This window comes from Coccinella septempunctata, chromosome 1, assembly GCF_907165205.1.
Source record: "Coccinella septempunctata chromosome 1, icCocSept1.1, whole genome shotgun sequence".
NCBI classification, from domain to species: Eukaryota; Metazoa; Arthropoda; class Insecta; order Coleoptera; family Coccinellidae; genus Coccinella; species Coccinella septempunctata.
The window spans coordinates 42,097,467-42,122,994 of record NC_058189.1 but is presented as its reverse complement, the minus strand read 5'-3'; the positions used below and the strand labels follow the sequence as shown (position 1 = coordinate 42,122,994).

At 33.3% G+C, this 25,528-nt stretch overlaps 1 protein-coding gene across 5 annotated transcripts in view; it reads right to left on the bottom strand.

The window, feature by feature from the left end:
• Positions 1 to 25,528, bottom strand: part of LOC123316308 (tumor protein p53-inducible nuclear protein 1) — a 64,668-nt gene that overhangs the window by 16,955 nt on the left and 22,185 nt on the right. Inside the window, exons 1-2 of one of the 5 annotated variants that reach the window (XM_044902342.1) lie at positions 11,487 to 11,683; positions 7,649 to 7,673 (exon numbers count right to left, since the gene is read on the bottom strand). Coding sequence is in view for 2 of the 5 variants with exons in the window: in XM_044902319.1 (XP_044758254.1) it covers positions 5,025 to 5,048 (24 nt within the window). In the remaining 3 variants the exon portion in view is untranslated. Of the gene's footprint in view, positions 1 to 4,679; positions 5,000 to 5,024; positions 5,137 to 7,648; positions 7,674 to 11,486; positions 11,684 to 25,528 lie in introns of those variants that run through there. The other 4 variants (XM_044902334.1, XM_044902319.1, XM_044902327.1 and 1 more) reach the window with 4 other exon arrangements.

Here is a 25,528-nt window from a genome sequence, read left to right as displayed (position 1 = left end):
TAATCATAGTGCAAAGTCTTTTTATTATGAATTGAAAAAAGAGCTGTTCCTGAAAAGATAACGCCATTTTTTGGATATAGTCAAAACTTTGTTGAAATTTGTCGAAAAAATATTAAGATAAGAGCAACAAATCAGTACCATTTTCTGAAATTCACCAACACATAAGAAACTGTTATTGCGTTCCAATACATAAGCTAGTCATGAACGGGCGTAGGAAATCCCAGGGAAGTCGAAACATCTAAACTCAACTGTATTCCGGTTTCGGGATTATTGTCCCTCGTCAATATAGTGTACCGCTGAATATTCCGAACGGAGGATGGAGTCTCGGACTAAATCTGGGCAACTTTTTGAGAATTCTCATCACGATGCGCCACCTATCCCGCAAAGACTGAACCTAAATCTCTTTTTCCCTCCAGACTTCTACACCAATTCATGACTCTCAATTCATGTTTCTGAACTTTTGTTTCCAGTTCTATAGATCCGTCGTGCCTAGTTGGCACTCACAATACATAGGAAAGAAAATACCTGTACTTCGTGTTTGAAATATGCAGATTTCGAAAAACAAACCCTTTCATGCTTTTCTACGAAAGCGCTAGATACAAGATATAGGCCGATCGAATTCAAAATGGGGTGACTGACTACAAAACTAAAGCGACATTTGTTAGTGGAGAATTAAAAAAAAATAAACTACCGACACTATTAGAGCTTAAAACTTGGAAATATTGGTAATAACCTAAATCTTTAGTAATGAAAATTTCAATCTCAATTGTTCGGTGTTTCTAAACTCTAAAAGATGTGATTTTTATATCATCTGAATATTTGATGATAGTTTCAAGAAAATAAATCGAAAATAATAAAATTGTAACCACTCTTTCTGCCAATTATCCTATATTCCTGTATCGCTCATACCGTCATACCACGGCAGTCCAATATGAGGCACGAGGTCTCACTTCTTGCTCTTTGCTCTAAATGTATGAAGTCCCCTCAAATACTTACAGTTCCTAAATTAATTGATTATAAAACTGGGGATATTTCTTGATTAAATGAAAATCATCAGTTTCTTGATATTTTTCAAGCTAGCGGAAAAGCTATCGAACATAGAGGCATGGTTATAACGCGTAAACTGTTTCTCAAAAAAAAAGAATACTTGCAGATTTTTAATGTTCTTCAAAATTTAATGGTGAGATAATGTCTGAATATTTATTTCTTCATTTCAACTTCCGTTCTCGAAAACAACAAATTTTTATTTGCATATTTCTAACTAGAAACAGAATTGTTACGTCTGAATCCCCTGAATACCCCCTTGCCTCCGCTCGAACAGCGTATATCGCCCTCGGTGATGAGAGCATATTCTAGAACAGGAACATACCGATAAAAAAGACGCGCGGTGGGCTCGAGGGGCAGTTAGTGTTCTGAAAAGTGTGAGTGAAGAGTGAATTCCCGAAGAGTCACAAAGTAGTTAAAGTGAAGTAGTAGTTGTATAAATGAATTAGACGTTGGGAAAGAAGGCAATTTGATTAACCCCGAGAACAATTTGATTTTCAAGAGTTGTTCAACCACGACACGTGTTTCGATATCACACTAGCATCTTCAGGTCGGTGAAGATAGACTATCATCATCAAGTATCGGCCATATCAATTCAATATTCCAATATACAGGGTCTAATACAAGGTCAATTTATTTATTTATGGGGGTGATTTTTGGGCCCATTTTAAGAAAAAAACTTCATATGAACATATGTCCTAAACGACTTACCTTTTGAGATATAGGGTTAGTGGCACGCCACTGACTATGATCAAATTTGATCTCTTGAATTTCTTAAGTCCGACGCACGGATTTCATCTAAAAAAATTAAATCTACGTATGCCTCTGCATGGTGATATTGTCATATGTATGTGTTAAGGATATTGTTATGATCATGCAGAGAAATGGTTTCTATTTCTTAAAGCGGAAACCGTGAATCGGATTGAAAAAAGTCAAGTGATCAACTTTAGTGAGAAATGATTGGGAATTTCAAAAATAACTTTTATTTCAGGAAAAATCTGTGGCATACCATCAATGTCTGCCAAAATAGGTACCACGTACGAACGCCACTGGTGGAAATTAAGAAAAAAGTGATACATTGAAAAATGCCTCTTGATTCATAGTATACATGTATGACAAATTTCATTAAAATATTGGAAGTGGTATTGTAGATATTGATAATAAATGATTTATTTTTGAAAACTTTACTTCCCTGTATCTCAAAAAGTAAGACGTTTAGAACATATGTTTATATGAAGTTTTTTTCTTGAAATGGTTCCAAAAATCACGCCCATAAATATTGACATTCAATTAGGAAACACCCTGTATGTATATTTTGAAAAATTTGTATAGTATTTCTGGATGCCCAATTGATTGTTAATTAAAATACATTAATATAATGCTGCTTTCATATTATTTATTTCAAGTAATACCAAAATAATTACCCTGAGAAAAATTGAATTCAAAATTTTTAAAATATATCCAAGCTTTGTGTGGTTCAATGAATACTTGATGTAAAATATTGAAGATTTATCTATTTTCTATGTATGTTTATATTGTTTATTATTGTCACTTTTGCATCAAGTATTTATTGAATCATGGACAACATCGATATATTTTCCAAACTTCGATTTTAAAATTCCTCAGGGTCATTTGCAATTAATTCGCACGAAATAAACATAAAAGTAATTGATTGAGCATTCAAAAATTATGAGCATCACATTCGTATATATTCAATAAATACTTGTTATCAAATGTAATCAAATAGTAATATTGGCACAATGCACATTCATGAGTTCTCGTTTTGGAATGGAAAGAATTTTAATCTCCAATATTTTCAGGAGTTTTCTATGCAAAGTGTATCTAAAAGAGAACGATGAAAGGTCTCGTTAGTTACATCTATTACATCATGGATAAACAACCGTTGTCCTAAATTTCAACTATTAATTTTTCTCAACACGAATAATTATTATGGAAACAACTTTCAAAGGAGCTATGTCACGGTTGAGATGTAAACGAGATTTAAATCTTAAAAAAAACTCCTTGGAATATCTTTCAATGCAACAATAAACCTCGTCTGGAGGCAACCTTCCTAAGTACCTACGTACATACTTACTGCACATTATGATGCGGGACAAGAACTATTCAAATTCGAACATTATGCAACAGAAGTCGTGAATGTCACAGGTATGTGCAATAATTTATTCCTGGCAAATCTTCCGTTGAATAACGGGTCTAATACTTTTCGAGTCTAGCAAGAGTGTGATTTGGACTCTGTTGAAGGGGAGCAAAATTTCACTTTCGAAGGGCTATGTAGTTTTTATTTAGTTTTCATGGATATTGTCATGTTATTTTTCTATGGATTTTTTTCATAATCATTTTCAATAATTCAAGTCATGGGACTAGGCTCATAGATTTTACAGATTCATTAATAATTATGAGTTGAGGTTAACTTTAGCTTTTTATATTGAGTATTATCAATATCGATATACATCTCTAGTTTCAGGAGTACAGCATTGATACTTTCAGAAATATGAATTTATTATGCAGCCCGAGTTTTTGACTTTGGCTACTTTAACAGTAGATTTTCGAGGTTTAAAGAAATACTTTTTTCTTCACAATTTTTTTCGATTCGGCCTTGATGAAGAGATGTAGCAATTTCATGTTTTCCTGATGAGCTTTAAAAATAATATTTTAACCTTATAAATAAGCTAGGTGCTATTGTAGAAAAACAAACATAAGCTCACTGAACGAAGTAGTATTTTTAATGCAATGAGCGAGTTACCGCAATTTCGTTAGCAATACATATTTAGACGAATTTTATTGATGAGATTTTGAACTAATATTCTATTTTTTTATCATGGAGTCATAAGTCTGTTTCTATCAGTTGGTGCGGAAATGAGTTATTTTATAAAATCGTTCAAATTACTGAAAACTTAGAAAAGTTCGACAATCCTAAGTTTTCATATTCATTTCCACGTGAAAGTAGCTCTTTATTCAGATTTCAACAGCTGATGAAAAACTATTATATTGGTACTATTATATACAAGTACTATTATATACAAGACTCGCCCTGTATAATAATAATACATTTTACCCATGAGATATGAAACAAATGATTAGATAACGTTAATTGCTAAAAATGGTGTTTATATCGTTATGTATATTTGCACAGGCTCGAGAGCTATCCATATATAAGTTATTACAGATTTTTAATATATTTTTGATTCGGTAATTAGAATGAAAAAGCTCCAAAATGTAATGGTAAAATTATTTTTTTCTTCAAATGATCATATTCCAGGTGTTGTTATTAATTTTGTTCTCTTATATTTTCAATTTTTATTTTGAATACAACGAGTTTAATTAGGCAGTTTTCGTTATAAAGGATTTATTTGCAATAATCAATATGAACTGAATGTGTAATCACAGTTACCAGAGTGGTCATGGATGTTCTGATCCCAAAGGAAACATTTATTTTCCCAATATTTTCAGAAAAACATATATGTATGTTTTGCAATTTAACTGCAATTTGTTTAGACATTACTCTGTTAGTTTCAATACTCAATTAGAGCAAACAGCAAACACGAAAACGAACTCGATCGTTTATGTGAAGCTTTCCACCTTTTATATAAACACTAGTTATGCATTATACTCACTGTATCGGTCATGGTGAGATATATTTAAATAAGTCACCGCGTTATTGCTGACCTTAATAGCTCCTGTCGTTTAGTAATCCGATGTGTAATTGATAGGCTATAGGCATGTGATTATCGATGACCGTATACTAGTCTATGGTCCAGAGTTTTTTGCCAAACGATGAAAACGGCAATTTTACAGTTACCGTATGCACTTCCTTATAAATATTACTTTAACTACACTAGAAATGCGAATAACGCTTCTATTGTTCTCTTAAACACCGACATTTAGCAGATGAAACAGAAGAATGTGTTTGAAATTCTGATGTTGCACGGTAAAAACGTCTTGAAAAACCCAGTACATACCGGATGTTCTGCGGAAAGTACCATCGGCTCTACCTGTCCATTTCACGCATGTGATTTTTCTCCTTAAGAACGATTAATGTTTACGTTCCACAGGGATAAATGCCAGACGAATAATAAATCAAATATCAGCCAGCACTGGAAGGGTTTTATTTTAACCAGTATCGCAACATTAAAGTTCACTGGACCCAAATTTATCTGCATTTCCCATTTAATGAAATTCAAACTGTGTATTGTATAACAGAAATACTTTTTTTAGATATCCTTAAACAATTTGTCAAATTGAATATGGATGTCCCTCAGAATTTTTTGAACTCAGTGTGAACTTTACCATCAATTGCGGACCAGAAAATAGCAGAAATTGATTTCTCATTTCCTCGATGAATATTTACTTCGAACTGTACGCAATGAGTCACAATGGAAATGAAATATGAATAAGTAGGCTTCGAATGCGACGTTCAATACCACAATGAAAATGGCACTTTTAGTGAAATATATCGGTAACTTTCCAATTAATTTTCCCAGCACCATACAATAATTAGATAATTTTACCTATCATAACACGTTGGTGGATAATAGATTATTATCAATAAAAGAAAAAAAGAAAATTAATTTGCTTTTTGATACACAGAAACCGAGAGCTGTGATTTAAAAATAGGGTTCAAAATTAGATTTGCCAATCCAGAAATTTTGGAAATTTATCATACTCAGGTAATTTCACGCCAAAAATGTCTTGAGATTTTCCTAATTTTATGAAATCTATGGACAGAAGTTAGATAACATAAACATGTATTATAGATAAAACTAGAAATCTTAGTTGACCAATGAAAATGATCTAAAATTTGACCAATGACAGAAGTCATTATTGACGTAATCTCGGGCGTGACGTCGTGATATGATAAATTACTTAAATTAGTCATGAAATTTCTGTTCCCTGGTGATAGAAAATTCTCAAAAGTTTTGGGAAAGCAACTTGGACTGAATCACCTATTCAAATGAGATTTAAACGTTTATACGGCGTGTTCCACAACAAGTGTTGCAACAGAATTAGTTTTCACTAATATCCTAGCAACCGTTGAGAGCATTTGTACACAGATTTCCAATTCGAATTCATCGGACGGGTCAGTGGTGGGGACTTGAAGGTATCCTAAAGGTTTTTCTCCACAAATTTTCACGCCACTGGAAAAATTGACATTATATCAGTGGATTTTGAAGCGCTGATGGATTTTACATAAAAACAGTTCTATGGGTTCATTGCTCTATAGACAACCACTTTCATGGAAAATAGCCTTTTATGAACAAAAACAAACATTTTCCTAATGTTTTGAAAATCATTTGTATTGCAAAATCTAAAGTTGTCCCGATATGTTGATTCCACATGTTAATTACTACTAACTATTTTTTTATTACGAAATATATCTTCAAAAGATTTAACAAAATATTTTTTCTTGTTCATATAAACATCATTCTCTCGAAATTGGTTGAAATTGGAGCAATAAACCAAAGGTATGGTTTTGGGTGGAATTAATTAGCTCTCTAGAATTTCTGTCAACATGTTCAATTATTCCAGTGGCGTCAATGTACTTGAGAAAATCCCATACGATACCTCGTACGATGCCTTGGAATCTCCACCACTAGGCAACAAAAAAGTAGCTAATAACAGTGGAAATATGTGTATTATAAAAGCTGAGTCATATAGTTCAAACTGTTCCTAGGATATTAGCAAAAAAAAATTTGAAATATAAAAACAGAAGATTACACATCATTGCAAACTATTTTAATTGGCTATATCTATATCATTAAATAATGGAATTTGTACTTAAAACACCGTATAGTTAACAAATGAAACCATAGGACGCACTACATGAAAATTGCGGTGAATGTTGATTTATTCTTAGGTCGATGCCAAAGGGCAATGATAACTGAAATCCGTGTAAAGAGAGGCAACAGAGCTATACATGAATTACATAATTTCCCCTGATAATCTGATATCCTCTGAGTGAGTCATACATATCTATATGAAGGCGTTCGAACTTCGAATTAGCAAGCGAATTTTAATTTCCATAATGACGTTTCTTACCCGATGCGAAATCATTTGTAAAGTGAATTTCCAGCAAAAAAATAATAGATGTTTTTCATATTTTTCGAATTACATTCCTATGAAGATGCAGAAAATAGGACAATTTTTTCTTGAAATTGAAGAAAAACACATTCATGAAAGGGCAAGTTTTTCATAAACTCAGTTCATTTGGATAAAGAATTCCTGTTTTTTATAATGTGATTTTCACAAGATCAATTTGGGCAAATGATAACACACCTGGAATAACATTTTAAGCTCCGTTTTCCGTATTTGCAAACATTTGAAAAAGGGTTTCCATTATTAAAATTATTTCAATATTACATATTATTATTATTATATTCAACTCAACTCTGTTGGAATGAGATTCCCATAACAAACGACATTTAAGGACATGCCTCTATTCATGCACAATTCCTAGAGGTTTTTTACGTAAAATTAGACGTATTCACTCTTTCGTTCCTATTTTACTGAAATCTCATTTTATCATGAATGTGTTAAAAAAATGTCCTCGGTTTATCGTAATAATTATAACTTAACGTTGGCTCACCTTTGAAGTACCTCCTTTTATATATCTGAAAAAAAAAAACAATGTTAATATGGTAGAATTGATATTAGAAAAAATTAAAACTTCAATTAATATGCTACCACTACTTATTATTCAGTTTATGTCTCGAGTACGTTTTATTTGGATGAATGAAGGCCATGAAATTCGCAAAGTGATAATCTCATTGAATTGCATTTTCTGCACTTTCTATAAGGATGTTTTTCGCAAAAATCTTAATGACTGTACCTAATTATCCTTGATCCTCGAAAAAACTGGATATTTCACATGAAATAGAAATAACTGTCAGATGCCACGAAGAAATACTTTTTGAAATTTGAATGAACTCTTTTTGAAATAAATTCGAAAAAAACATAATTCAACAATTTGCAAGTTTTTCCACAACAGAGATATAACTACAGTTTTTAAATCTCTGTTTTTTTCAATCAGACACATAGGTACACCTAGATATCTCAATTTCTTATCAAATCATCAAGTGTAAAAAAAGTTTTAGCAATACGCTCTTTTATAGAGCTAATCTCATACCATCTAGTGATGTAAATGGATATCCCAGACAATTGACAGACAGAACGGTAATAAATTTGAACTGAAAAACAGATCATCAAGCAAGAAGAAACCATCAAGAACAATGAACCAATATATTGAGTATTATTTTTTATGTTTGAGGCGGAAGTTCAATGAGATTATATTTCAGTCTGAATGATTTTCCATTCCAACATCCACTTTCGAAATGTCACAAACATGATATAATACGGTAATTCTTTTCGAAACAAGTCGAACAAAACAAGGTAAGTTTTCCATAAAAAATAACACAAAACAATACAATCAACTATATTATCAAAATTAATAAATTATAAAATTTAAAAAGTAGAAATCATAAAAAATTATGAATGCTAAAAACAAAAATATTATTGAAAAAACTGAATCGTAACACCATAGAGTAGAAATATTTCATACTAAAATTAAAACCAACCGATACTCTTACACAATTAGTAAGAGTATTAGTAGTATTGACTAACTAAAAAGTTACTAATATCAATTCTAGACCAACAATAATCCAAGGCCAAACATAATAGAGAAAAAAAATCTTAGTATTACTCATATGGTTGGTCGGAGAATTTGGTATAAATTATAAGTGAATCAATATAATTCACGAGAACTCGGTGAAAGTTCCGGGGTAGGTGGTTGTTTTTAGGGGTGGAAAAAGATTTTAAAGATTTCCGGCTACATTTTACTTCGTATCAGAAAATTTCGTAGGCGAGAGTTGTAATTGCAATATCTACAACTATTTCATTCGCCAATATTCACCGTAATTCAAAATCATGGAGAAACACGCAAAATATTCGATTCTTCGCTTTTAAGTTGATGAAAATCACTAAAAATATATAATGCCTTGTGTTAAAAGAGCAGTAATTTTTTCAGTTTAATATACATTTTTGTAGTATTTACGACGAGTCACAAATGAGAAAAAACCAAATTTTCAAATAAAATATTTGGTTAGCGAAATTTCGAATTCCCATTTTCTTCATTGAAACATCAACCTAATCTTATGCAAGAATTTTATGAGAATCGGGGATTTTGTGATCTTCAATTATTAAAAAAAATATAATATCATAATCCAGAGAATATTGCCGAAAATTTTATTGCACGATGAAGGAAATATAGGCTCAAAAACATTACATTGAAATATTTAATCATTCATATTCTAATATTATTTGTAAGGTAACATTTTCGACAAAAGTGCTTCTGACAAATAATAAGTAGATATATAATTATAAAAACCTTTTTTATTTGTATTCCTTGTACTCCAGAAATTGACACAGGAACCCCCTCGGGAACCCCAGAGTTTCGACAAAAATAATTGTAGAGTAAAACCAAATGCACATCCATAAATATGTGGAAAAGACCTATAAACTCGCCTATAAACGACCTTTACCTACCTAAATTCAATTAATTTTTTTAAATTGTTTACAACGGTTTACAACATACTGCTGACATGTTTTTCTTGGGACGCTCTATACTATATAATTGTTGACTTCAATCATAAAACAGTAGGTCACCCATTCACATCGGAGACAGACTGTCTCTGATAGCATAATTGCATACGGTTACACCATTGTCAGATTAAAGGAAATTTCTATAATCTACTTAATTTTGCAGAAATTTCATTTGATCGGTCGGTCTAAACTGTATTCCTGTATTACTCGTAGTTGTTATGTTTTAAAGGATAGGGTAGGATGAAAATTATCAGAATTTTCAATGGTATCACCACATGGAGGAAAATCCAACTCCCTGTTGCACTCTATAACCACATCCATAAATTATCCGATGTATTTGGTGTTTAAAATATGGGTTAAAAATGAAAAACTTTCAAGGAATAGTAATTAGTAGCGCAAATTATATCAAATCCAACCGCAACCAGATAAGTTTTCAAATTGATACCTATGAACTTTATCCGGTCATTGTATTGCATTATTATCTGGATGGAACAATCTACGATTTTTTTTAGATTCACACAGACAAATGACAATATCAGTGTCCTCAGAGATCAAGATCCTATTCAAATACATTATCGAGTTTTTTATAAAGTCGCGGAAATTTCCAATTGAATAATATATGATCCATTAATAAGGCAATCATAAGTAAAAATGTTCAAAGGCGTCTTTTGAACCGAGTATTTCCATATTCAAATTTTTATGTGTTGCAGTACTGTATCCTTCATTTAAAACTTTGGAAACGTTGTTTCGAAAATTTGTGGATTTGATATTCCTTCAACACATTTTACCGACATTCACTCTAAACAAAAATAACTGACGGGTCTGACATTTGATTTGTGGACTACTGAATGCGAGACTAAATGAAATATTGGTTTATTGACGAAATAAATTCATTTACAAACTTAAGTTTGCGAAAAGCAACTGAAACGAAAGTAAAAAAATTGAAATCGTTCCTAACTGTTACACTACATCTTTCCATTTTTTATATCAACCTCCACTGCCTACCAGAAAGTAAATGTTCATTGAGGTCTCTACACTCGTCTCTACATCACACATATATTAAAGAATTTTTGGAAGAATCTTACGAATTTCAATGTTGTACCTATAATCAAAGTTTTTTGTGTCAAAATATTTGGGTATTTGGAAGATATCAAACTTAGTCAATTTCGTATTATTCCAATAAAAGTTCCTCATTATCGAAAATAATGAAAAAAAAAACTCGACACAATGTTCAATTATCATAAAAATTCATTAGCCGAACAAACATACAAAAAATGTATATGGACAAGTCAGTACAAGTTCTACATTGTCAATTTTCGACCCACTTGCGTCAAAAGAATGAAGGTCACGGCGATTTACCAAAATAAATAACGTACACTTGTTTGTGAGTAGACAACCTACTGTCAATTCGCGATAGAAATATAGAAATTGCATCAGCTTCGTTTCGCGGAGAAGATTCAACGAATACCTATATCATCATTCAATCATATATGAGAAAAATACGTGGGAGTTTCTTGTTGTGGTTCAGGTAGAAATTCTCAATCCGAACAAGGGTAAACTTCATAATACAAGATTCTACCTGTGTGAACACGAAAGAAACCTTTGTTCTGCATCCAACAGACAAAAGCTTTTTGAACCTAACAAAACGTCATAAAAATTTGAAATTTCCATAGCTTTTGGGTTCCTATTCATTAAATGATAGTAAATAAATATTTCATGCATAAAAAAATTCTAATCTACAGCTGTATAATTCTTTCATCGAAGTACACATCTAATCAATTCTCAAATTGAAAAAGAAATAATTAAAATAATCGAATTTTACTTACAGTTAACTTATTTTATTGTAGAAAAATCACAGAAATGTATACGATAATCGGTTGGATAATAGCGGCACACCCGCACGCAGTACGCACCAGCTCTACCAGCTGATTGTTTTCACTTCCCTTTCAAACCCGTATAGCGATTGATTCAAATTCACCGTCCTAGCCTGTAGCGGAAAGTCAGTCAGCTGTTTCAGTTCTGATCCGATTCGAAGGACCAGCTGTTTCTATGAGAACACGCAGGCGCGTGGAATCCCCTTTGTTCTCTACGGTTACTACGCAACCCGATTTTCACAATATACGTGCTACGTTGTCAGCTCTTGATAGAATTCACGAAGCATAATAATTTTGTGGTAGCGATAAGGGTGATATTTCTCGTCGGATTTGGAGTCTTTCCACTGAGAACAAAGAGCCACAAAGTGAATATGGAATAACAAGCCAAGATGGCTTCCTTTTAAAACCATTTTATCGTATGCCATCCCCATTGGAAGGGAATGTGAAAAGTATGATGTTCAATGTTTGGATTTTAGGCTAGATAAAAACTTTGTTCAAACAGTACTTTGTTGATAGTGTTGTCTCGGCTCTTTCTTTGTTCCCTTACTCGTTATTTCAACACATTAAACATCCTTTCACTTCTTAACATAATCTTGTTGCAAGGTGACATTGAATAATACAACTTTTTCTTTAATCTTTTAAATTACTCAATGCACAATCGCATCTCATATTTGATGCGAATGCATTAATTCGAATTCAAGAATCTATTCACATTTTCCGCCCGAATGAATCACGACCGAAATTAGATTAGGTAATTACAAATTATAAATCCTACTTTTGTAAGATTTCACTCTAAGTATATACATAAGTATTTTTACTTATTCTTCATGTTGGTTGGATTATTAAGTCATTACCCCAAAATGTTTTCGTCATTTTCTCGTGAAACTAGCCTTTTTTCGAAAAACAATAGTAGGGATTACGGGTGTAAACTGCATTAAAGAACACTCTGTGATGAAAATGATCAAAAGCATATGTGGTATGTCATGTGAAAAACTTTATTTTTTTTAAATTTCTTCAATTTGGTTAAGCATTACACTTCGAAAGAATCTATAAATATAATAAGTTCTATATGAGTTCCATTCAGAGGCGTTCGAATTGGTCTTTAGTGAAAATAGCATCTTCTCTTCATTTGTTAGATTTCACCTGAGAGTTTCTGGTTGACGTTCATTTAGGAAATACTCCAACTTTATCAAATAGAAACAAAAAACGGATTATGTGATGTGATGTGAATTTCACAAATATGAATTTTTGAACCACGACACGTGTTTCGCTATCACCATAGCATCATCAGGTGGGTGAAGGTGAAGGTAAAGAGTTAACCTTAACCCATGCACCCAAAAGAATTCCAACTAAATTAAGTGTAAGTTTTTCATATGTCCTTTATGCACGTCAATGCAGTCGATCATTTTTATTTTAAGATATCCTGGATGCAGTTTATATGGTTTCTGCTACTGTTATATAACAAAAGACGAATTTCACAATAAAAACAGAATTTTATAAAAATGCAGGTATATTCTCACTATTCCTAAATTCTCAGCCAAAAAAAAATCTCACTTTCCTATATTCACACCACGTACAACAAAAATAGCTTCCAAAACAAAAACTCTGCGGCAATGACGTTAGAGGCTAATGATGGTGCTTTATAACACCTGCGAAAGATGCAACATCGGCGAAGAATGTCGAAGTGAAGACTTTGTTCTAGTGCATGAAGGTTCGATATACCAATGTGATCGATTTTTCGTGATCAAAAAATTTATCGAAAATTCTACTGATGTGGTAGAATTCGTAAGAAAATATATTGCTTTAAGGCTTCAGGCCACCTACACAACACAGGAGATTTTTTGTAAACTACGGAAATGGAAAATATATGACTCTGCTCATTGGTATAAACAAATTTGGACAACTTCCCCAAAAAATTGCCGAGTTTTTGAAGCTACCGGACTCACCTATATCAAAGAGTATCAACTCTTTGCCTATATACTGAGCATTGTTTCCGCAGAACCTCCGCAATCCGCATCTTTACCTGCTTACTCTGTAATCTGTGCTCGGGAGTAAGGAGTAAGCCTGGATGAATTGAAGAGACATGGTGGGTGAAAAAGTGTCACTGCTGCGGAAGGCTACGTTGAAAATTCACTGACTCAAAAAAAAAAAGTGGAAGATCAGATTTTTTCCAGTGCCGCTGGAAGGTTTCCCAATACTTCAACTCTAGATAATTCAGTGTCAGAAGAAACCGCAGCAATGGCCACATATGTTCAAAATACGTCAATAACAAAAAAGATTGCCTTCAACTTTCCGCCTCTTTTCAGCCTGACAAACTGTAGTGGGGTGAACGTAATTGTAAATACAAAATAGAATGTAAAAATATAGATTTTGCATTCAATTTGAAAAAATTATGAACACTTTTCTACTTTTAATCACTCAGGGATTAAAATCGATTTCAAGCGAATAACCTGGTCACAATAACCAACTGCATTCAAGCGCTTTTGGTCATTATTGGTTATAATATCGTGACGTCATGAACTGAACTAGCCCTTCAACGTCATCATTTTGGACCGCAGATAACCGAAGAGCTGGGTTAAACATAAAGTAAGTCAAGATGGGTGTGTTCTGTGGGGTTAAACTTCTGAAGTGAGGTTAGAAGTTGTGAAGGGAATAACAGCGGTTATTACGGGTTATTCGCTTGAAATCGATTTATGAGTGCCATCAAATGAGGGATTAAAAGTATCCTTTATTCCCTAAAGTGCATAAAATATCATAATTTCACCTCCATACAAATTTTACCTCTTCATTCCAAATTCATCGCTCATCCATAAATTCAAATTTTGTTTTTAACCGTATGCCAAGTTCGGTGATAATTTGCAATAATACAAATTGATGCCAACTGAGTATGAGATCATTATCAGTGTAGTTCCTTATTTCATATTACAAGTTGAACGAACCCATTTAACCTAGTATGAGTACTCTAGTTACATATACAGAGTTTTATGAAATGATGAAACTCATTCGGGATTCATTGCTTTTTTATCGGGTTAATGAGCAAGAGTGTAACCATCAACGCGTTAAAAAGAACGAGTTGATGAAGACCTGACACGAAGATGATTCGAAATTTTGGTTTACTATTACTATTACCAAAAATGGTTGAAAAAAAAACGAATAAAAATCAATATGTCCATCATTCAGTGCATTGCTCAGAGCGTAGTGTAAATAAGATTGATAGATGAAATTTCACACGAAAATATTGCAGATATTGAGTTAAAAAATCAAGAGAAAAAATTATAGTATACATAATCTTTGTCATAAAAGAAATCACATAATGTGAACCATTGAATATCTATAAATTCTAATGATTTTCATTTCCTTAATACATTTCCTTGAGTACAAAGTCTCCTATTAGGTTTCTGGATTTGGAATGTGTATAGGGTGGGCAAAATTCGTTGTCTACTGAGAGGATCTCGAGAACTCTAGCAGCTAGAAGAAAACGGATGACACATTTCAAAGCTCTTTTTCGGAGAAACAAAGAATGGTGAAAACCGCAGCCTCCTACGATGCTTCGTTTTTGAGTTTGACAATTTCGTAAAGTTCTCATAACTTGTTTGTCTTTGAAGTAACAAATCTGAAACTTGAACCTTCTACAGGCACTTTTTTACGTAGCACTGACGAGCTCAAAACTTTCACTTTTTTAAATGCAAACTTTTATATTGAATTTGTTATTTTTGAATTGGAATAAAAACTTTTGTCAGTAGATTCTACGTATGAAAGTGCCTAACAAGGTTCATGTTTCAGATCTGTAACTTCAAAGACAAAAAAGTTATGGGAACTTTTCGCAATCGTCATCAATTTTTTTTCATAACTCGAAATCTAAAAACGATAGGCCGATTCTGTTTTCATATTTGGATTAGTCATGTTAAAAGAATGTGTCATCTCTTTTCTTCTAGCTGCTATAGTTCTTGAGATCCCCTCAGAAGACAACGAATTTTGCCCACCCTGTACATAGGTATCTAATCAAGAGACACATAAATTGAAGGGTACAGGGAAACAACCATCGATGTCAATTTTCCTAAGAGCTGAGAAAAACGCGTTTTCAACTTCAAAATCCGTTCATATTATTTGGAATATGACAAATTATATACTATTGTTCTCGAAATTAACATTATTGATATTTGGTTCGATATTTTCATCCATGACATAAATAAATAAAAAGAAATATCGGGAATGTGGACCTTTATTTCTGCCAAAGCTACAAAATAGTTGCCGACGTTTCGAGGACCTGTATATCCTCTTTTTCAAGGCTGTAAAATTAATTGAGTTTCAGGTACATAATCGTCAAGGAAATAATGTAGGCATTACCAATATTCTGCTATGTTAAATGCAGTCAAAGAATACTACACAAAGGAACATCTAGCCAAATTAAAGCAATATAATATCAAAAATCGCACGTGCACATCAACGCTGTTAAATTATAAAACCATAACCTCACAAACTTACAAAAATACTAGATATAACATGACAGGATGATAATAGGTGAAGTAGTGGAATGTAATTTTGTTGAATATAATTTTTATATAGTATTTCAGGAGAATAATTAAGCCCATGAGTGTTCTTCTCTTTTTTCTTTTGTTTAGTTCTGTGTAGTCTACTGACGGCTCAGTGGTTTTGTCCACTGCGCAGTATTTTTGTAAGTTTGTGAGGTTATGGTTTTATAATTTAACAGCGTTGATGTGCACGTGCGATTTTTGATATTATATTGCTTTAATTTGGCTAGATGTTCCTTTGTGTAGTATTCTTTGACTGCATTTAACATAGCAGAATATTGGTAATGCCTACATTATTTCCTTGACGATTATGTACCTGAAACTCAATTAATTTTACAGCCTTGAAAAAGAGGATATACACGTCCTCGAAACGTCGGCAACTATTTTGTAGCTTTGGCAGAAATAAAGGTCCACATTCCCGATATTTCTTTTTATTTATTATTGATATTATTATACATAAACATCGTTAGTTCTTTCTCTGCGCGGTAAATCTTCGGAAGCGATTTAACGTATGACTGAGCTAGTTTCATGCCCGTTTCAATATACCATAATACCTACTACTTTTCATTCTGAATTGAATTGTGTGTCCAACTCATTTCCGGACAAAAATTGACATCGAAGGTTTTTTCCCTGTACCCTTCAATTCAGATCGCAAACATTTCGTTTTCGAAATACAGGATGTTAAACTTTGATATATTGGATTGGTATCTATCAAAACAAATTGTGAAAACACATTCATTATTAGAAATAGGACCGAGTTTAATTTGATGTGTGAAAGCTAACAATGAATTTATTCATTACAGCTTACTAACTGAATTTTAATGACAATTGGATTTTTTGACGATTTCAAGGAAATTTTTCTTCGAAATCGGTTGCAGACACGACAAAACTATACAGGCGACTATAAAGTTTAGTATAACAACAAACCTTCTTTTTACATATCTTCTAATTAACAGTGCTCATCAAAAAAAAAAGTTCTTGGCATGTCACATGGTGGGAACTATCAATTATAATATTTATGCCAAATTTCAGTTGAATATCTTGTGAAGTGTAGATACTATAAGAGAAAAACTTGAAACAAATTCTAACTTCAACACCCTGTATCTCGAAAACGAATCATTTGCGGTCCCATGTTTATGAGACTTTTTCACTTGAAATTACTCAAGGAATCTCCTCTTTTCGTTTGTACCTCCCATTTAGAAATACCCTGTATGTTCCAGTGAAAAGTTGCGATCAAATATATTTCACCCAACGTCATTGGCGAAAGGAACGGCACACTGGTTCTTCTTCACATAATTTTGCCAATTTCATTTGAGCAATCAGAGCAATTATACTGCTATGTCGATTTTAAGTGAATTAAGATGATGATTATTATGTTTTAATATTTTTATTGCATAATATTTTCTCAATACACAACTCAACAATAAATGAGTAGATTAGCGACAGGAATTATTGGTGAATGTAAATAAAAATACACTGTAATTATTTTATAATTCTTTGGCGATCGATTTCGGCTATGATTAAGCCATCATCAGGCCAGCTGCCGAAATCGATCGCCAAAGAATTATAAAATAATTACAGTGTGTTTTTATTTACATTCACCAATAATATACAGAAACATACTATGGAAGCATACATTGCCAAAATAGCGACAGGAAATTAGTAACTACTCAAAAAAAAAGATCTCTGGATCTGGAAGGCGAGCTGTAAAGGGCACGATGAAAACAGCTCTGTAAGGGGGCACAATAGACCTTAAGGTCGCAGTGAACTGTAACCCCTTCTCACTATAACTATAACACTATAACTATAACTACTCAAAAGAATTTCAAAGGTTGGAAAGGATAAACCAGATCTGAACCTCACCTTATAAAAAAGATTTTGAAGGAGAAAAATTCAGGAAAGAGACATGAAAAATGTTATTGTTCTGTATTCCTGAATCTTGATTACGATTTTACGTAATTTTACGTAATGGATAAAGTTTCAATAAAAGTAATTCCACAGCCAGTTTCCCATTTGGAGTTTCGGTCGAATATCCGAACATTTCACCACATGCAAGGAAGGAAATAGACAACAAAACCATCTCTATGAAACTTCGGTCCATTATTGATTATTCTGGATATGAATCATACTATTTTGTCTAGGGGTGTAAGCTATTTCATCGAAGGAGGGTGCTACATTCCTTGCCCAACACATCCATTGTGAAATAGAGGAGCCGACATGAAGAACTTTTGTGTTGCCGATAAATCTGTTGATTAAACTGGGAACCCACCGAAAATAGTTTCTCTTCGAGCTTGTTCCTGAGAACTTCAGCAGTTTTGTAACCAAACACCTGTCATTTTAGAATTTTGAGCCGAAAATGGTCTCAAACGATTGGCTTTTATCTATGGATGCAGAGCTAAAGAGCTATAAGTATTTGAATTTTTTTTTTCTAATATTCAAGAAAATATTGGAGAAATAGTTGAGCAGAGATGCATGGATCCGAGCTGCCAACTCACGTCAGTGAGATCCCCATTTTTTTAAGCCCTTCTTTATTATATGTGAACTCATGCACCCGTTTAAGGTTCAAGGTTTCCCTGATCATCAATCCTCAATGAAACGCCGTTAAAAGAGAGTATAATTTTGAACATATAAAACAGAAAAAATAAATTATTTCAGGAAATCATATTTCCTATTTATTTTCTTATCAGAAAAAAAACATCGCTGCACGTGTGACCGATGCATGATTACTCATTCCGAAATTACATTAGCTCCAGTTAGCCTTGGCTGCATTGCGAAATCTTGTGCAATTTTCATCGCTTGGTGAGATAGCTTCCTATAAAAATTCCGAGAATCGCATGATCAAAGGTCGTTCAAACAAAAATGTACATCGGACTGGATACCTGACAAAGAACTTGACTTATATATTTCCGAACCATGTAGAACTATTTTAACGAGCTCGATTTTCTGATACCTTTTACAGCATCGTTCTTATCTTACGACTCAACTGAAATTCCTCCATGAGAAAACTCAAATGATTTTTCCAATACACCTCTTCGAACTACAATAATAAGATTCCCTAACGTTTTCCCTTTTGAGTTCTTGTGATTTGGGTCGACTAAATTATGTTCACCCTCGTTAGAGCGTTGCAGTTACGGGGATGCAAAGAGCGAAAAAGTTGTTCCTCCTCGAATCAGAAATTGCTCTCCGCCCTCATCTCAAAAACGTTTGACCGCATGAAAAGATGGCCCAAACAAAATTGGTAGGAAATTACATGCTCTACAATTTTGATGACTGATATTAATATCGTTGAAGGCATATAAACCGAGATAATCGCAAAAACTCAATTTTTTGCTTGTTGACCTTGAATAACTTGCCAGGCATACACGAGATTTTATAAGACTTTTGAGACAACTTTTAGAACGCCAAAATGAAGTTGTATACGAGTTTTCAGATTATTATTTGTCATTCCGAAGTTGACACATATGTATTTCATTCAACATGACTGGATTAGCAAGAGAAAAAAAAATTAAAGAAGTATTCTAAGACGGTCAATGTGAATTGAAGCTAAAAACACAATTACGTTTTTATGAGAACAGACGATACACGAAAATGTGGTTGAAAAACTGTCGTTTCTTATCCTGATTTGAACAAATATATTCCTACTAATTCTTTAATACTGGGTGTATCGTTTTCTGTCACTTTGTATAATTGAAATGAAACCACTGTCTACAGCGTTCATGCTTAGCCGAGTGCTCAACTGATCAATTACTCTGATTGGTGACCTCTCTTAGACTAATTCTGTAAGCTATGAACTCCTCTCTAGGGTACCATTTTGTACTGTGTAACTTTGAAGTGAAAATGAATTGAATTTAAGGATAGAGTTAGGTGATACCTTACGCTGAGGAATACTTTAGATGAGGGATTGTTTAGATGCATGAATCTCAAGTAGCTATAATGGACGTATTACTCCATAAAGAAGCATTCAGATCTTCTCTACTGATGAAACATATTAAATTCCCAATCGCACATGGATCGAATCACTTCGACCGTTATTCGAGTAGAACCACAACAAAAATAACACGATACTGCATTATTCAATCAAGCTGAATAGATTCGTGATATTCACTCAACTTTCTTGTAAAAACGAATGGAAGAACAGTTATCATCGGTCTCTTTGCGGTTGTCTATCTGGAGTCCCTTACCCTATTATCTAAAAGGTTTAAACAAAAGCAGTTCCCAGCTGAATAAATGTATATTATGTATAATGACTAATGAGGTCTATTCGGAGCAAATAGATAATTTCTCCACACTCGCAAACGTATGTAGGTTGAACTCCAATATCCATAATCAACACAGACCCAATGATTCTCAATAGAGCACACAGGATCCGCGAATGTCATTATTTTACTCACTAATTTGCCCACTACGCAATTAGAGAAGATAGAAATGAGCTGCAACTGATAATTAAACAGCGAAGTGTAGATTATGATAAATGATGATATTTCAGCTTTTCTTTTTCCAGAAAAAGTATGTTCCAGCATTACAGTCTGTAGGTAATATTCGGAAACGTTTTCGAGAGTGTAGCTTCAGCAAGATTTGAAGGAAGGTACGAGGACAAAAGTTTTCTGCTTATACATACTACATCGATTCATTCGATTCACTAAGACTGTCTTTCAAAGGTTATCTTTTGTGAAAAAAAAATCGTTATAATTTTCTTATAAATCTTTTTTTATATTTTTGATGTATCATCCATCAATCAATCATTCCGGAGTTAGGGGCAATTCGATATTCAAAAAAACCTTACAGAGGATTGTTTCTCTCTCAGTAAGTAATTTTGTAAACGGTTAAATTTTGAATTATATATACCAAGCGAACATTTGTTCAAGAAGGAGCTGCAAAGAACACTTCTTCCATGCATATCATCCAAAATTCTAAGTAAGCCAGATTAAAGAAAATAGTTGTAAAAAAGCGTAACTCCCCCCTTGAAAACTTGCAGAACTAGAAGATGATGACAGGTGAGTGATAGCGAAAGTGATAGGTGATGGTGATAGATCTTTGTAAAAAGACATCAGTAATATCATAATAAGCTGGATATCCATACTCGTGCAATCTCTTGGAGAGCTTCTGAAAGGTACCACATTGGTACCTAGGAGAATCAGGGTAATAATACATACTTAATACATAAAATGAATAATAATGTAAATTTTGCAACACAAAATACTCATAAAAACATACATTTCGAAAAAAAAAATTTCATTAAGAATCGAAATAGATATTTCGTATTTTAAAAACTCATAGGTATGTCATTCAAATATTTCACCCCAAGTGAATTTCTATAGATAATTGATTAATCGAACATTGTCAAAGTGAAATAATTCGAATATTCATATCATTCCAATCATTCAAATGCATCGAATATTAGAATTATTACAATTTAAGAATATTCGAATAATTTCGAATACGATTCCGAGCCCAACGAAAAATATACGTAGCCGTTTTTAGGTGTATAATCTTACCATTCCGGTCTACAATCTACAACTACCATTATGCTCAATTGGATTCAACAGAGTTTGTCACATTGCCATTTGCAATTATGTCCCATTATAGGACTAATAGAAAATTACTCCTATTGTCAGATGGAAAACAGTAATCTTCAGCTCTAAAATTAATTACGGAGCACTGGTAATGCTAGGCAGGAATCGTTATAAATACGAGCGTGTATTTGCACGTGCAAAACACGAATAGGCAAATTTGCCAATCACAATCTGGCATACTCGTTTCCGACCAAAAATTCACAATTCCCGCATGGATACTGAATGACCTTAAATTCTGTCTGAGCGCAGTATATAGAGAAGGTAGTCCAACAAAAAAGCTAGCTTACGACAAAACTAACTGAAGTCTGAACCCAAAAAAAAACAACAACAAGCAGTGGAGCAACCTCTAATCAACCTTGTGAAAAGGATTGTCAAAAACATATGTATCTTCACATTTCCTGTTATTGGTTTACGCTACCAGATATACAAAGCCCTTTTTATCCCTTATCGGCCAAGAATTTTGAGAGACCTATAAAAATTACTAGCTTGCACTCGCGGCTTCGCTGGCGCAATATTTCATAATAAAACGCTACTTAAGATATAATTAGAATAACTCAAGAAAGAACATGAGCAAAAAATTAACAATCCTCACTATGAGAAATGAAATCGAAAAGAAATAATTATTAATAACCAATTTAAAAAAATTAATGAGCATGTAACGAAGATCCTCACGATGGAGAACACTAAAAACAAACTCCAAAAAGCGAAAGATTTGCGCAACCTTACTGAAAAAAAACTCTACAATTCCCTACAGCTTACGACATTATCACTTGTCTTATAGAGGTAGGTACTCTACAGGGTCCAAGGTATCTCAATTCATATTAATCTGACACACTCTAGTAAATCCCGAATTTCCCTCTTGGGCTCCCCAACTACGAATCGAAATAATAGTGCGCTTTCTATAACCTCTCCCCGAAATAGCAGTAACGTTCGTGCCTAAATTCGTATTTCTATATAGTGTGGTCCAACGAAAACTTAACACCTCGATTTTTCGGCTTTAAAATGAAATTGTGGAAAATCGCTCAAACCTGTCAGTTTCTGATTCGATGGGGACCAACTTTTCCACTTTTTTCATCCCCGTAACTTCAACCTTCTAACGGAGGTGAGCACAACCCCTTGATTTAGAATAGGGATTAGGGGTGTTGCGATACCTCATGTTGAAAATCTTATCGAGTACTATCTGACCCTGGAATTTCGCTTCAAAATGTTCATCAATAACCAAATAACTAAGATAGTGGAAGAGTAGGTACTCGACTCAGTTTTGTGATCAGTTTATTAAATGCTGGAAATGGGCACCATTCACTTCCATGCACTAATAAAAGTTTTGCTGAGTACGTACATTACTCAAGATTTCTGGAGTAATTTAATGGCATCCATCAATAATCGCAAATCATCCAGTGACTCAGGCTGCATAGCGTAAATCTAGGATTTCATGTGACCCCTTAGAAAAAAGAAATGGAGCCAGATCAGTTGATCTGAGCCACTCAATAGGTTCTTTTCATCAGACGCGACCGGATGAACGAAAAGAGGTGTTGTGCCATCTTGTTGGAAAATGATCGTTTGATGGTCTTCTACATTCTTCAATATTTGCACGAGGGCTGAATGAATAGCATTCTCCAATAGATCTAAATGAATTTAAGCAAGTGACACTACCGGGTATAAAAAAGGGGCGATTTTGTGATATCCATAAATAGGTACCCGCCTAAACATTCAATTTTTGGGGAAGCTAAGTTTGCACATCACGAAATAATCTTCGATTATCATCTGTCCAATACTGACTGTTATGCCGGTTTACAATGCCGTTGAAGTGAAAATGAACACTCCGAAAAACAGATATCGAACATCTAGTTTTGATAACCGTTAATCATTCCAATGACCACTTCGAAGAACTGTAGCTGTAGCCGGTGATAGGGATCATCCTCATTCAATACCTGAACCAATAGTATCTTATAAGAATGCAATTCGCTGTTATTTCATTATCGATTGATATTTTGAAGCGAAGTTTTAGGGTCAGATAGTACTCGATAGGATCTTCAAAATCAGTTATCGCAACACCCCTCATCCCCATTCAAAATCAAAGGGTTGTGCTCACCCCCGTTAGGAGCTTGAAGCTATGGGGATGAAAAAGGTGGAAAAGTTGTTTCCCCTCGAATCAGAAATTGACGGATCTGAGGGATTTTCAGCATTTTCATTTTAATGTCCGAAAATCGAGGTGTTAAGTTTTCGTTGAACCACCCAGTTAACCTGTCATATCTCGCGAAAAATCCATTAGATAACTATGGTGTAAGGAGCACATATCATCAGGAATAAATGCCGCAGATAAGAGTCACATTCATTTTTATGTTACTTCATTTCATGTCAGTCAAAAACCCCTCTTCAAATGGAACATTATTTTCAATTGATTAAAAAATGTTAATAAAATGGGGGACCCTCGAAAATTAGACGTTAATTTTTGAGCTCTACAAAAATACAAGAAATTCCACCTCTTCATATATTATGCTTCTCGTGAATCGAACATTTCAAGCGAATTCAATTTTATGAATAATCATTGATATTTAAAAAAAATGTGAAAATCTTACAGACTGCAAGACAATAAATTAAAGTTGAATAAAGAGAAAAAAATATTACTTTTTCCAATTATCCGTATTCCGTTTTGTTCAGAAAACGACTCGAGCAGTCCGTGATCAATTTCTTGAAAAATACTTGCACGTGCGATATTTCAAAATATTTTTTTCACACCAAAATGCTTATGTTTCCGTTTCAATGTAAAATAAGTACGAGTTATATTGAATTACCACTTTATGTGTCATTCGTTTTATTATCAACATTCATAAGTTCACTTATATCGTCTGAATTGTTGTTGGGAAGTGGAACACGACCTATTCAATCGCAATTTTTTTCGACAAACGTAAACAAAGTGAAGGCCTCGATGTTTTCGTCAATATCAGTAATTCCCCATCTAGTGAAATCGAAATTTATTGTCGCGTTCCTATTTCTCGGAAACTAACACGTGTCCAGAATTTTTGGGGATTGCACAAGGTGTAGTGATTTATTTTCTATTTTGTTATAGATAAAACCTTGAACCTGAACGTTCGTCGTCAAGTTAACGATAAACAAAAATAAATATGATCCTTGCAGTAACCTTCGCCTTGATTTCAGACATAACAGCGTCTGAATTGTTGCCTGGGTGTCTAGATTGTCCCAATAGAATAAAATACCTATCTCCGTTCGGTGTTCGTATCAATATTAATGGAAATTCTTCAAGATTTCGAGGCAAACAATGACATATCGAAAATTAAAACAATTCAATTTTCATGTACTCTAGCACTCTACTTCCAATCTGAAATATTTTTAAATATTGAAGGATATTTTGCGATATGTTTACATTTTGCTTGAAAAACTGTATGGGTTTTCTCACCCAAGATTTGAAACACGAGGAATAAGTTAAAAAAAATGTTGTATGTATATAGAAATTGCTCCTAGTCGTACACCATTCTGCATTTTAAAATGCAGTTTTATCAATACAGAAACTGTATATCAAAAACGGCATTTTTAAAAAGAAGAATTACCGATACAGAAACTGTACATAAAACTGTATGTAAAACACTGAATTTTTAAAATACAGAATTATCAATACAGAAACTCTGCAGTAACTGTATATCAAATACTGCATTTTTAAAAAGCAGTTTTATCAATACAGAAAATGTACAGTAACTGTATATCAAAAACTGCAGTTTCAAAAAGAAGAATTTTATCAATACAGAAACTGTGTAGTAACTGTATATCAAGTATTACATTTTAATGCAGAATTGTCAATACAGAAACCAGCGGCACTTGTAATGCAGTATCTGTACAGTTTGCTGTATAGGTATTATGTCTGTTGGGATCT